This window comes from Ursus arctos, unplaced genomic scaffold (genome assembly GCF_023065955.2).
Source record: "Ursus arctos isolate Adak ecotype North America unplaced genomic scaffold, UrsArc2.0 scaffold_27, whole genome shotgun sequence".
In the NCBI taxonomy this organism is placed as follows: domain Eukaryota; kingdom Metazoa; phylum Chordata; class Mammalia; order Carnivora; family Ursidae; genus Ursus; species Ursus arctos.
Window position 1 is genome coordinate 15,304,449 of NW_026622952.1, and position 12,976 is coordinate 15,317,424.

The 12,976-nt window shown below is 44.8% G+C and overlaps 1 protein-coding gene across 2 annotated transcripts in view; it reads right to left on the reverse strand.

Annotated features, from left to right (window-relative positions):
- Nucleotides 1-12,976, reverse strand: part of FUT10 (fucosyltransferase 10) — an 85,187-nt gene that overhangs the window by 17,813 nt on the left and 54,398 nt on the right. For both annotated transcript variants that reach the window (XM_026508400.4, XM_044387511.3), the window contains one exon: nt 3,176-4,011. In XM_026508400.4, the coding sequence (XP_026364185.1) occupies nt 3,176-4,011 (836 nt within the window). The remainder of the gene's footprint in view (nt 1-3,175; nt 4,012-12,976) is intronic.

Genomic DNA, 12,976 nt, shown 5'->3' on the forward strand with positions numbered 1-12,976 from the left:
ACAAGGTGCCTGGGTGGCTCAGTTGGTTAAGTGTCTGCCTTCAGCTCAGGTCATGATTCCAGGGTCCTGGGATCGAGTCCCATTTGGGGTTCCCTGCTCATCAGGGAGCCTGCTTCTCCCTCTCCTTCTGCCTGTTGGTCCCCCTGCTTGTGCTCTGTCTCTTTCAAATAAATAAAATCTTAAAGAAAAAGAAAAAAAGAAAAGAAAAAGAAAATGGAAAAACAACCCCAAAACTAGAAGAAAACATTTGTCGTATAAAGGATTCTTACAACTCAAGATTCACAACTCAATTTTTTTATTTTTTTTTTAAGATTTTATTTATTCATTTGACAGAGATAGAGACAGCCAGCAAGAGAGGGAACACAAGCAGGGGGAGTGGGAGAGGAAGAAGCAGGCTCCTAGCAGAGGAGCCTGATGTGGGGCTCGATCCCATAACGCCGGGACCACGCCCTGAGCCGAAGGCAGACGCTCAACCACTGTGCCACCCAGGCGCCCCACAACTCAATTTTTTTAAATGAGCAAAGATTTGAAGAGACATATGACCAGAGAAGACACTGATGGCAAACAAGTCATTAAAAGATACTCAAATCAGAGGCGCCTGGGTGGCACAGCGGTTAAGCATCTGCCTTCGGCTCAGGGCGTGATCCCGGCGTTATGGGATCGAGCCCCACATCAGGCTCCTCTGCTAGGAGCCTGCTTCTTCCTCTCCCACTCCCCCTGCTTGTGTTCCCTCTCTCGCTGGCTGTCTCTATCTCTGTCGAATAAATAAATAAAATCTTTAAAAAAAAAAAAAAGGTACTCAAATCATTAGTTACTAGAGAAACACAAATTAACTCACAGTGAGATACCAGTATGCTCCCACCATAATGGCAAAAACTAAAAGACTGACCACACTAACTGTTAATGAACGGAACTCTCATACAATGCTGGTGGGAAGGTAAGAGAGAGCAACTTTGGAAAACAGCTTGGTAATTTCTCAAAATGTGAAACATACATCTACCATATGACCTAGCCATTTCACTCCTAGGTATTTACAGAAGAGATATGAAAGCTTATGTCCATACAAAGACTTGTACATACATGTTCATAGCAGCTTTATTTGTAAAAGCCAGAAACTGGAAACAACTCAAATGTCCATCAACAGGTGAATGGATGAGGACATTCTGGTACGTGCAAATTTCAACAATAAAGAGAAACTACTGATACACACAGTGTTGTGGATGAATGTCAACATTATCATGTGGAGTGAATGAAGCCAGGCACAAAAGAGAATTGTTACATGATTCCATTTATATAGAATTCTAGAAAACTGACTTAGCTTCTTTGTCAAAAGTGACAAAAGGCAGATGTATGATTGCCTAAGGAAGGGGTCAGAGGGGATGGATTAAAAAAGGACATGAGGAAACTCTTGAGGAGGACAGAAATGTTTGTTATTTTGACGGTGGTGATGGTTTCACAGGTATATGTCACAATTAATCGAACCATAGCAGTTTATAGTACCTCAATTATACCTCAAAGATAATTTTTTAGAAGTTTATCCCAATTCTGTGAAGTTATACCTGTGATGAGTCCATGTTCTATCTTCTACTATAGCCTTTTTGAGAACAGGATCATTTATCAGTAAATGTTCTTTAACTGACTTAATTATTTCAATATTGAAAGACTTTCCCCTACATAAATAAAGTATTCAACACAGAGTACAGGCCTACTAGGATTCAACAGGTGTGGTGGACAGACTGCAGATGTCCCCAGGCTTCCTGCCCCTGGTATTCACACCCTTGTAGTCCTTCCCCCTCGCGTGTATGTTATTAGTCACTTGCTTCTAAGCCATAAAATCCAGCAACGGTGAGAGATGTATGTGATCATGTGTACGTGACCACACAATCACATATACACTGGTTGTAACACGAGTCTTGCTGGACTCTCTCACTTCCTTGCTGGCTTTGAGGAAGCAGGCAGCCTTGCTGGGGAAGCCCATATGACAAGGAACTGTGAATGGCCTCTAAAGGCTGAGGGCAGCCTCCAACCTCCAACCAGCAAGAAACTGAAGCCCTCAGTCCCACAGCCTCAAGAAACTGAATACGCCAACAAGCATGTGAGTCTAGAAACAGACCTGTCCCCAGTTGAGCCTCTGGACGAACACCCAGCCCTGACTGATAGACTGACACCAGGCTTCCAGGGGACTTGCCTAAGCCATGAGCTCACCCACAGAGACTGTGAGATGACAGATGTGTGTTGTTTTAAGCCATGAAGTTTGTGACAATATTGTTTACACAGCAATAGATAATTCATTGGATCTGTGTGGAGGGAGAGAAAAGAAGGAGTAGAGTAGAGAAAGGGGAAATGCATTTGACATTCTTCTAGTATTTTCTACATCCAAATGCAATGATTAAATTATCATCAGCCACAAGATAAAAAATAATCAGAGTTAGAGGAAATCAAATTATTTCTTTTAGCTTTTCTTCAGCTGAAAGAGAAAAAGTGAAGCATGTGTGTACCAGAAAGGTAAAAGCAAGAATGAGAGAGAGAGAGAGAGATGTTAATCGATTGCATACCAGAAATGAAAATAAGTTTCTTTTTTTTTTTTTAAGATTTTATTTATTTATTTGACAGAGAGAGAGCACAAGCAGGGGGAACAGCAGAGGGAGAGGGAGAAGCCCAATGAGGGGCTTGATCCCAGGACCCTGGGATCACGACCTGAGCCGAAGGCAGATGCTTAACCTACTGAGCCACCCAGGCGCCTATCCCTGAAAATAAGTTTCGAAGCAGCACCCATGAGGCAAGCATGTAAGGGTCTGGCGGAAAACAGAGCAGTGATGGAAAAGTCAAAGGACTGACTATGTGGATGAGATTCAGAACTCCCAAATTGTTATGTTTTTGGCTTTCTTCCCTCCTCTGCAGCCTGCTTCTATCACTGCCCAGCAAGCGCCTGCAGCACGGTGTCCTCCGGAAGAAACAAGAAAGGGGAGGTTAAGCCCTTCGGGAAAAACGACATGACTCATAAACTTCATGACAGTCCTCAGAGGAGAGTAATGAAATATTCACCTCCCTGCAGCATCTGGCCTCTCTAATGGGAGTGAAGAGCTGTATGAAGAGGCTGGGACAGGGTACAAAATGGCAGAGACAACCAAGATGGCCCTCCTAGTGCCTCTTTGCCAAACCTCGATTTGCTCACCTTTTCCTGAAGCCGGATATTATCCCACACCTTGCTGCACACCATACACTCAAATGCATCGATGTAGTTGTCCTGGTGGACATCTTGCACTCCCCATTTCCGTTCCCTGAGCGCTGTGAGAAGTCGCCGATTGGAGACCTCACCTTTCAGCTTCCACTCTATGTAGGCCTCGTATGATCTGTCGTCATGATCCAGTTGTCTGATGTAACTTGCCAGTTCTCTAGGGTGAGCAAATTCTGATACGAGAATAGCACTTCTATTACTCGGGAGCCAGTCTGCAATGCTGGGGGACCCATAATACACAGGGACCACCCCCAGTTTCAGAGGCCTCCAGAACTTCTCAGTGATGTAGTCGTCACACACTGCATTCTCGAAGGCGAGGATAAATTTATACTGTGCAATGATCCTATAAAAGTCATCGGCATCCATGGAGGCTGGATTTTTCAGCTGCTGAGGGAGATCTTTGTTTCGTAAACACTCACCGTAGGAATCGACCTCGATGTAGGTCATCAGCTCTCGAACATAGCTGTCCCTGTCTGATGGCGGGTCACAGTCTGACTGGACATATACCAGCGGAGCAAGTCGCCTTCGAAGGTCATTTTTGGACCTCAAAGGAACCAGGTATCGGAGTGACTTCAGGACTTCTACGCCCTCCAAGTATTGGGTGGTCAGGGGCAAGTGGGAATGCCGGCTGAACGTGGCAGTGTAGTTGAACAAGGTGATGACTGGCTTGTGGAAGAGCTTATAATTGTTTTTCGGAGACTCTTCGTGAAAAAGGGCCCAGTCATGATGGGCTTTCCGAGGCAGAGGTAAGCTATCTATATTAAAGTCAGTGCCTAGAAGAAGAAAAGAAAACATTAGTACGTGCAAGAGAATTTTAGTATCCAACTTGGAGTCTACCTGGTAAAATTAGAATACGGAGAAGTCCAAGGCTACAAAGAAGCAATGTCACAGCATTTGCAAAATTCCTGGCAGTCAGTCATGTGCTGTCACCCTGGAAACTGCTCAGGAAGACGAGCACCAAGGAGAGGGACCCTCTTTCTGATTTTACGTTAAGAGAAATGGGAGTAGTGTCCAGCCTGGTTCTAAAGGGAGAATTTATTCCACTGCCCCTGGTAATTGGCTTTTCTTCCCAGAGGTGTTGAATAAGAGAGGGCAGGAGAAATAAAGAGACAGACAATTCTTTAAAAAAAGAAAAGAGCAAGAGAAAGGAAGCTGAAAAAGGGGAAAGCAACCAGTTGGCAGATTGATGCACTGAAAAAAAAGTGAAATCATGCAAAAGTCGCCAGAATAAATATGCAGGATAGATTTTTTTTTTCCATCCAAAATGATCGATTTCAACAAAGTGCAGTGAATCAATCTTAGTCAAGATGGTAGACAAGAGGCTTTTAAAGACAAAACAGCTGATAATAGCACTATGCTACAGACCGCTGCAGGATGGGCATGAATTAGCCAGCAATCAAGAAAAAAAGAAGGCATAACAGGATTATAATTATGAGTGATTCTAGCTTCCATGGGATTAATTGGGAAACCTTTGAAACATGATCATGTGCAGACAGAAGTGATGGATGTGGCAAGCAGTTGTTTCCTGACAGCGTGGATGGAGACTCAATCAGGAAGAAGTTATTTCTATAAATGAGAAACGATTAAGACGATACCCCAATACGTAACACCGAATTTCTAAAGTGTTTCTGACAGTGATGATTTTGTGGCGCCTGATTTGAAAATGTTTTTAAATGTAAGGAAATGGCCAAAAAAAAAAAAAAAAAAAATCCATCTCCCACCATTCACTGGGGAAAAAAGGCCCAAATAAATGCTTCCAACAGAATAAAACATATTCTCTGGTAGAATTCGTAACAATTAATTATTTCATGTCGGTGCACACTCTCTCAAATAAATACACAGTCTTTGGTGCCAACAGTACCACAATGAGAAATCAATTAATCAAGAAGGGCTTTTAAACAATTAAAGATCAAATAAGATTATGTTGAAGGACGTATACTGAGCACAGAGAAGTTGCTGAGCAAAGTACTACTAGTCTTGATACAGGCTTTTCTCCTCAATGATCAAGAATGAAAGACTAACATATAAAAATGGTTATGTATTCTTTTATTTAGCATTTGCTATATTTGACCTTGAGCATCAGAAAGAATGCTCATCCACACACTTGAAATGTAATGATCAGAAAGGTGAACAGACAAACGTGAAGACATGAAAGATCAGCGAATTTGAGCAGGAAGGCAATGTATCGCATGAAGTGGTTGCTGGTCATCTGGCCAAGGATGGGAACAGGAACCCACCCACCTGAGCTAGAACAGGAAGTTTCTGCTCAAGGCAGAACAAGAATCCGTTTGCCCGGGAGAGGAAGAACTAGAGTCCAAGCCGCAGGAGTCAGAGGCAGGAATCGAGATGGAAGATTAAGATTGGAGGGATATGGGGGCGCCTGGGTGGCACAACAGTTAGGCATCTGCCTTCGGCTCAGGGCGTGATCCCGGCGTTATGGGATGGAGCCCCACATCAGGCTCCTCCACTGGGAGCCTGCTTCCTCTCCCACTCCCCCTGCTTGTGTTCCCTCTCTCGCTGGCTGTCTCTATCTCTGTCGAATAAATAAATAAAATCTTTAAAAAAAAAAAAAAAAGATTGGAGGGGTATGATTAAAACAACAGTGGGTTCAGAATTAATGCGGGGCCGAGCACAGGTGTCTTGAGGGAGTGATTCAGACGTCAGTGGCTGTCTACTCCTGCTAAATGGCACATGCATGACTCTTTATTTGCCTCACCCTGGGGGTGTCGCAGCAAAGACCCAAAATGCAGAGCCGCAAAGCAACAAGACACGCCTGCCTCCCGTGCTTCGGAGAGTGGAGAGGACCTGGGTTTCGTCTCTGCTCATCCACGTCGGAAAAGCAAAGGAGGCACTGAAAATAGCTGTGTGTAGATCTTTCTGTGGCCAGTGACTAGATCCACTCAGATTGCACTGATAATATGAATGGGACTTGAAACTGGTACCAAGTATGAGCCATGAGCCCTTCATTCATTACAACTAGGAGATGAGGGCTGAACGGCTCATTACACCTTTAGCCAAGTTGCTACTGGAGGCTCGATGTTGAAAGGACGGGGAGCAGAGTATGGGGTCCCTCGCATATGCAATCTAGGGTAGTAAAAGAAGCCCGCAGAATCTAAGCAAGAAATGTTTACTTCTATTCATGCTCTAAAAAGGAACACAGCTTTTTTAAAAATGAGAATGTGAGATTCCAGTACAACGATCTGAATTCTGTTTAGCTTGTAGCAGTGGGGCCATCTTAGAAGTGGGGGGATGCCTCTTTAACAGAGGGGCAAAAAGACCTAACTTTCCAAAAACATTTCCCATTATTTGTTACCTTTAAAAGTACTTCCTAGCTACTTCCCTACAATACATACACAACACACAAAATCACATTACAATAGGCTCTTTATCAGATTCTTCCAAACTAAAATTCTCCAGGAGAGATTTACAAAATAGGGCATTTTGCCCAGTGAGCTCCTCCCCTAACCCTACAATTTCAGATTGTCAACACTCAAGAATACTGAAAGGAGAACCGTAACAGACCTCAATACAGTTGACCCTTGAACAACACAGACCTGAACTTCATGGGTCAACTTACATGAGGATATTTTTCAATAAATACGGTATATGGTACTGTCAATGTATTTTCTTTTATGTTTTTCTTAATAACATTTTCTTTTTTCTAGCTAACTTTATTGTAAGAATACCGTTTATAATACATATAATATGCAAAAAATGTGTTAACCGACTGATATTATCAGTAAGGCTTCTGGTCAACACTAGGTTATTAGTAGTTAAGTTTGGGGGGGGTCCAAAGTTAGACCCAGGTTTTTGACTGTGTCAGGGGGTTGGCGCCCCAACACCAGCATTGTCCAAGGGTCCACTGTTCTTCACTGAGGAGATCATGGTCTAGAATGGGAGTGACGATACTGAACAATTTCTATCTGTGGCTCAGGAGACTGAGTTATTTGCTCTCTCCAACTCCAGGGCACTGCCCACTATCACAAGAGTAGGAACCCTGAAAGTAAGAAAAGTCAATTAAACTATGGTAAATCCATTAAAAATGTGACTAACTTGCAGGAGATTAGTTCACTAGTTTTCCACAGTCAGCTTCCCTGGCTCTTACATTCAACAACTTTGGATTCAAACTTTCATTTCTCTGGGCGATTCTGTGTTTACTGAATATTGACAAATTCATTTATTCCTTTAAATAACAGCTGACACATAGATCTTAAGCACTAAAGTGCACTGTAAAGGGAATTGCAACTTGGAATACAAATGGAAAAAAATTAATGCTGGCAAATGATGCCAGATTGCTAACTACGGAGACGGAATTTGAAGTGGCAGACGAGCAGAAGAGCGACAGGACTTTATGATGTGTTTATGGGCTCCTTTGCTTCTGCAAGCACATAGATTCTTTTTTTTTTTTCATTATTCCCACCCAGACTGGTGAAAACAGAAGGCAGCATGTATTAGGAACCCCACTTTACTAACAAAGTTGGAGTCATTCATCTGGAACCCAAAACCCCTGGTGGGGACCAGAATTTTCAGACCAGCTAATGCTAAAGGACCAGAAAGATCACCGGCCCCTGCTACAACGCTGATTTCTTTTTGAATGACTTGCTCCTGGCAATCCTAGGCACACCCACCAAAAGATTACCCAGCTTAAACCTAGCCCACTGGGGAAGACACAGGCCTTCATCAGGAAAGCCCCCCCACCCCAAAATGCCCTCCAGAGGTAATCCCTGTTTTTAAAAAGAATTCTGGGGGCGCCCGGGGTGGCTCAGTCGTTGGGCGTCTGCCTTCGGCTCAGGGCGTGATCCTGGGGTCCTGGGATCAAGCCCCGCATCGGGCTCCCTGATGGGAGCCTGCTTCTTCCTCTCCCACTGCCCCTGCTTGTGTTCCCTCTCTCGCTGGCTGTCTCTCTCTCTGTCAAATAAATAAATAAAATCTTTAAAATAAAATGAAATGAAATGAAATGAAATGAAATGAAATGAAATGAAATGAAATAAAATAAAATAAAATAAAATAAAAAGAATTCTGCCCCAAAACTGTGCGCCCCACAAAAAATACCCCAGTAGAGGAAACTAAAACTTTGGGGCAAAAACAATTTAGACCATATATTACCATTCACAATTTGCATGATTCAATTCTATTTCAAAAGCCCATTTCACATGAATTTTCTCGACTTACCCACCCAACACCATCAGGTCATTTATTTTCTCTTGAGGTTCTGAGGGTTAACTAAACATGGGAAGGAATGGTGCTGGCCCCTGGGAAAGACCCCGATCACCCCCGGTGAAATTCTAACCAAAGGCAGTCGAGGAACCCACCATACACGCACCTGTGAAGGTGGCCTGGTTCCAGCCAAGTCAGGGGACGCGGGCAGGCCACTGGACTCGAAACTCTCTCATGCTAACTTCTAGACCCGTATTCTCCCTTCTTCTCCCACCGTCTCTCTTCATGAGTCCTTCTGCCTGCCCCTTAATCAATTTTGCATCATGGAGCCTTCTCTCAATTATACCTGTTCAATTAGGCATCTGTTCATTCTGCCCCCAGGCCTGGAAATTTCTCACGCCCCCTTCCTGGGCCTGTGCTCTAGGCCAGTCAGTAACCCTGCAGCCCCTTCCTGGCGGTGCAGGGCCTGAGGCAAGAATATAGAATCCCGAGAACCCTATGCCTCAACACTCAATGGCTATAAATCACTTTTAACAAGTGTTGAATGGTTTATCCTTCCACCTTAACATATATATACTGGTGAATTTTTTTTTCATGTGCAAAGCCACAGTTCACACCAAATGTGGAGACTATATATTCAAAATCAACATGGTTTTCTGTCCTGAGTCATGATTCTTGTTGGGGCCTGGCACAGATGTTCTCCTCACTTGCTGACGGTCTCACCTCACCCCCAAAACCTTCCTTTCCACTCACTCAGCACCACCCCACGTGGTGAAATGGACACCATTTCCCCCTCCTCTTCCGCAGGAGAGCAGAGGTTCATTCCTGGCCTGTCCCGGGTCTTGCCCCTCTCTGCCCCCACTGTCCAGGGCCTCCTAGAGCTCCTGAGCTCCTCAGCTGGGAGTGCCCACCAGGAAGGCTCTGCCCAGCCCGATGGCAACAGCCTTTAGAGTCCTGCCAAGGAACCTGCGGCTAGAAGGCCAAGTTTAAACTGAGAACTCTCCGTTCCTCAGAGTTCCCAGCTAGAGTGCAGGGGTGCCTGGCCACCTTTCCCTTCCACCCTCGGCTCTAAGTCACACTGTGAGGACATGGACAACTCAACCCGCAAGTCCAAGCTCTGACCTGACAAAAACTTCTTCTCTGACCAGATTTAATCAGGCTCTTCTGGGCCCTCCTCTCACTATGCCTCAACCGCGGCCAGCCACCCTGTCCTCGGCCTGCAGAGCCCAGATTCAGCAAAGAATCGTGCCATGTTGGTTTGCTGATAATACCCAGCCCGTCCTTGATATCTGACCAAGTCCCTCATCCCCCCATACCTGATGTCCAAGTCTTTGGCCTGCCTCCAGCATGAATCCTGAAGCTACTTCAGCTTCCTACCCCTGCTATCCTCTTAAGAACCCTCCATCCACTGACCCCCTCACTCTAGGGGCTGGCCAGACATCCCCAGCTGTCTTTGCTGCATTTGGAGTTGAGCTCAGTTCTAGACTGAAGTCTCTCTCTTCTACTACAGTAGCTCGAATAAAATCTCTCTTAACAAGTATCCAGTGTAAAATTTTTCTTTACATTCTATACCTTTGCAGTCACCCCCTGGCCAGCCCAAGGGTGCATATTAGCAGCCTGGGAAGATAAACCAGAGAAGTGGCCAGTGTGGGCTCTGGAAACGGGCTCCACTTTGGGCTTTGGGGCAGGGATTCTGGGGTCCTGGTACCTGGAGTGTGATGTCTAAGAGGGAGGCATGGGCTCTGTGGCCGCAGGTGGGCCTCTGACCTTAGTCCATGGACTCCTCACCCTGTATGAAGGGGCAAAGTTGGACAAAGCCAGAATTGATCCCTCTTGGCCGAGACTAAAATCTCCATTGTCCAAATTTAAGTTGCCAATCATCCTTCCCAAGCACGATTGCTTGGAGTTTAGAATTCATGCTCTGGCATAACAGGGGCCCGATCACCTTTTGTGATTCCTTAAACCGAGGACACAAATCCAGATTTAAAACCTCTGAACAATGACATCCAATATGGTTGGATAGGAGAAGGGACAGGAGGGATGATTACCTCCTTTTAGCATATTTCCCCAAGATGATTCCTTTTCAGTGATTTATTCTAAAATATGCCAACATGGAGCGCCTGGGTGGCTCAGTCGGTTAAGCGTCTGCCTTCCTCTCAGGTCATGATCCTAGGGTCCTGGGATCGAGTCCTGCATTGGGCTCCTTGCTCAGCGGGGAGCCTGCTTCTCCCTCTCCCTCTGCCCCTCTCCCTACTCATTCTCCTCTCTCTCTAATAAATAAATAAAATCTCTAAAAAATAATAATAAATTGACTGTTGTCCCATCCCCCCTCAGGTTTTAACTAAACCTAGTTACTGATAGATCCTAAATTTACACTCTATCCAGACTGTTCCCCTGAGCTTCAACCAGCATGCTAGAAATATCCACTTGGATAGCCCGAAAAAATCACTAATTCCTTGAGAGCTCGTTTGGAGGTTCTAGGAGGGGAGTGCAGCTACTCGTATACCCTTGACCGAAGAGCGGAACTCCTCTACCGGAGAAGGTCGTCCTCTTCGACGGAGGGCGCAGACTGAGGGTTTCAGAGGGGAGGGGGTGGGGGATGGGGTAACCAGGTGATGGGTATTAAGGAGGGCACTTGTGATGAGCACTGGGTGTTATACACAACTAATGAATCACTGAAGACCACATCAAAAGCTAATGATGTACTCTACAGTGGCTAACTGAACATGAAAGAAAGAGAGAAAGAGAGAAAGAGAGAGAGAGAGAGAGAGGAAGGAAGGAAGGAAGGAAGAAAGAAAGACATGCACATGTCCAAACCTGAAAAAAAAAAAAGCTACCTACATAATGCTTGACAAATAGCAATAAAAACTTACATTTATTGATGTTATTAATATTAGTTTTTATTACTATTGTCATGACAATAACATGGAGGCAACATCATTTATTCCAGATGGCCACTGACCCTCGTGGAAATTGCAGTCTCAACATTCAACCTCTGTGATAAATTTCTTATAAGCTGTACATTCGAATGGTTTTGAGGAATGATAAATGCATAGATTAAAGTTTTTTAAAAAATCACTGATTCCACGCCCTGACTAAACTAGCCATCTTCCCCTAAAGCTCAATCCTTCTCGTGTCTTCTTATCCTCCACTGACATCATCGCCAAGGTTGGTTTGAGCCTCTTAGAGTAAGCTAGGTACTCGACCTTTGAGTATAACCCTTTCTTTGCTTTTTCCCTTTTAAAATACATCTCAGGTGCACAGAATTGGGTTAACCATAATCTTCGGACTGCATTGGAATAATTACTCCAACGGGCCAAGTATAAACTTACAGAAACTCTACGTTACAGGTATTTGAAATTTTCTTAACTCCAACACACAACTCCAGAATGTATAAAGGAGCTGCCACCCAGAGCACATGCCCCAGAGATCTAAGCAATCCCTAAAACTTTCGCATGCTAGACCAACACTATATGTGATCAGACAAAGTTGCTTTTTACGTGCATTTTTTTTTCCTGGTGTGACTTGAAACACACCAATTACAAATTCCTATGAGAACAAAGCATCAAGCTCATGGAAGATTTTATCCTTTTTTAATTTTTTAAAACAATTTCCACCCAAACAGACCCATGAGTCAATGCTTTATATAAATCCATCACGAAAGCAGAGAATTTAAAAATTTTATTTGTTTGTTTTTAGATAAAGAGAGCCTGCTCAAGTGGGGGGGTTGGGGGGGGCAGAGGGGGAGGGAGAGAGAGAATCCCAAGCAGACTCCCTGCTCAATGCAGAGCCCAAGGTAGGGCTCAATCTCACAGCCCTGAGATCATGACCTGAGCTGAAATCAAGTCAGACACTTAACCAACTGAGCCACCCAGGTGCCCCATGAAAGCAGAGAATTTAAAGCAGAGACCCCCTCTTGGGTGGAGACTAGTTTCTTCCAGATACACCAATGTCCCCCAGTGGACCATACTTTCCTTTGGGAATTCAAATGCTAGGCTTGGTATTACAATGGTTTTTGCCCAAGATTACAGTATTCTCAGCTACAGCAAGGTTCACAGAAAGCACAGAGGAACCTGAGCTCTTTTTTCTAAAAGGAGGTCATGTTAATTACTGGCTTGTTAGTTTCTCAGTTCCATTCTTATCTTTGTGTTTCACTCTGCACTGAAGGCGGCGGAAACCCTGCAAACTTCATTTCTCAGGATCCCTTGCCTTCGGGCTTGCATTTCGATCCCGCCAATGGGAGCACTGTAAGGGGACAGGGAAGTAGAAGGGCAAGAAGGAGCCTCTTCCTAAAGGCTTCTCCTGTGGCACAGAGAGTAGCAGCACCTAGGAATGTGACCGCGTCAGCTGTAGCAGAGACATCAGCCACATAGACTGTGGTGACAGCCACAGCAGCAGTGGCCATGACCTGGGAATACCAGCTCACAGGTTCCTGCTCGCCTCCAACAGTGGGGCCTCGGAGACTGCCATCCTGCACTCTGGGTAAACTGATCTCCCCTCTTGCTTCTCCAGGCCAGGGGTGGCAGCAGTCTCCCATTATTCATTCTGCATAATCTGCCCTCCCTTCTTTTGCTCCACTAG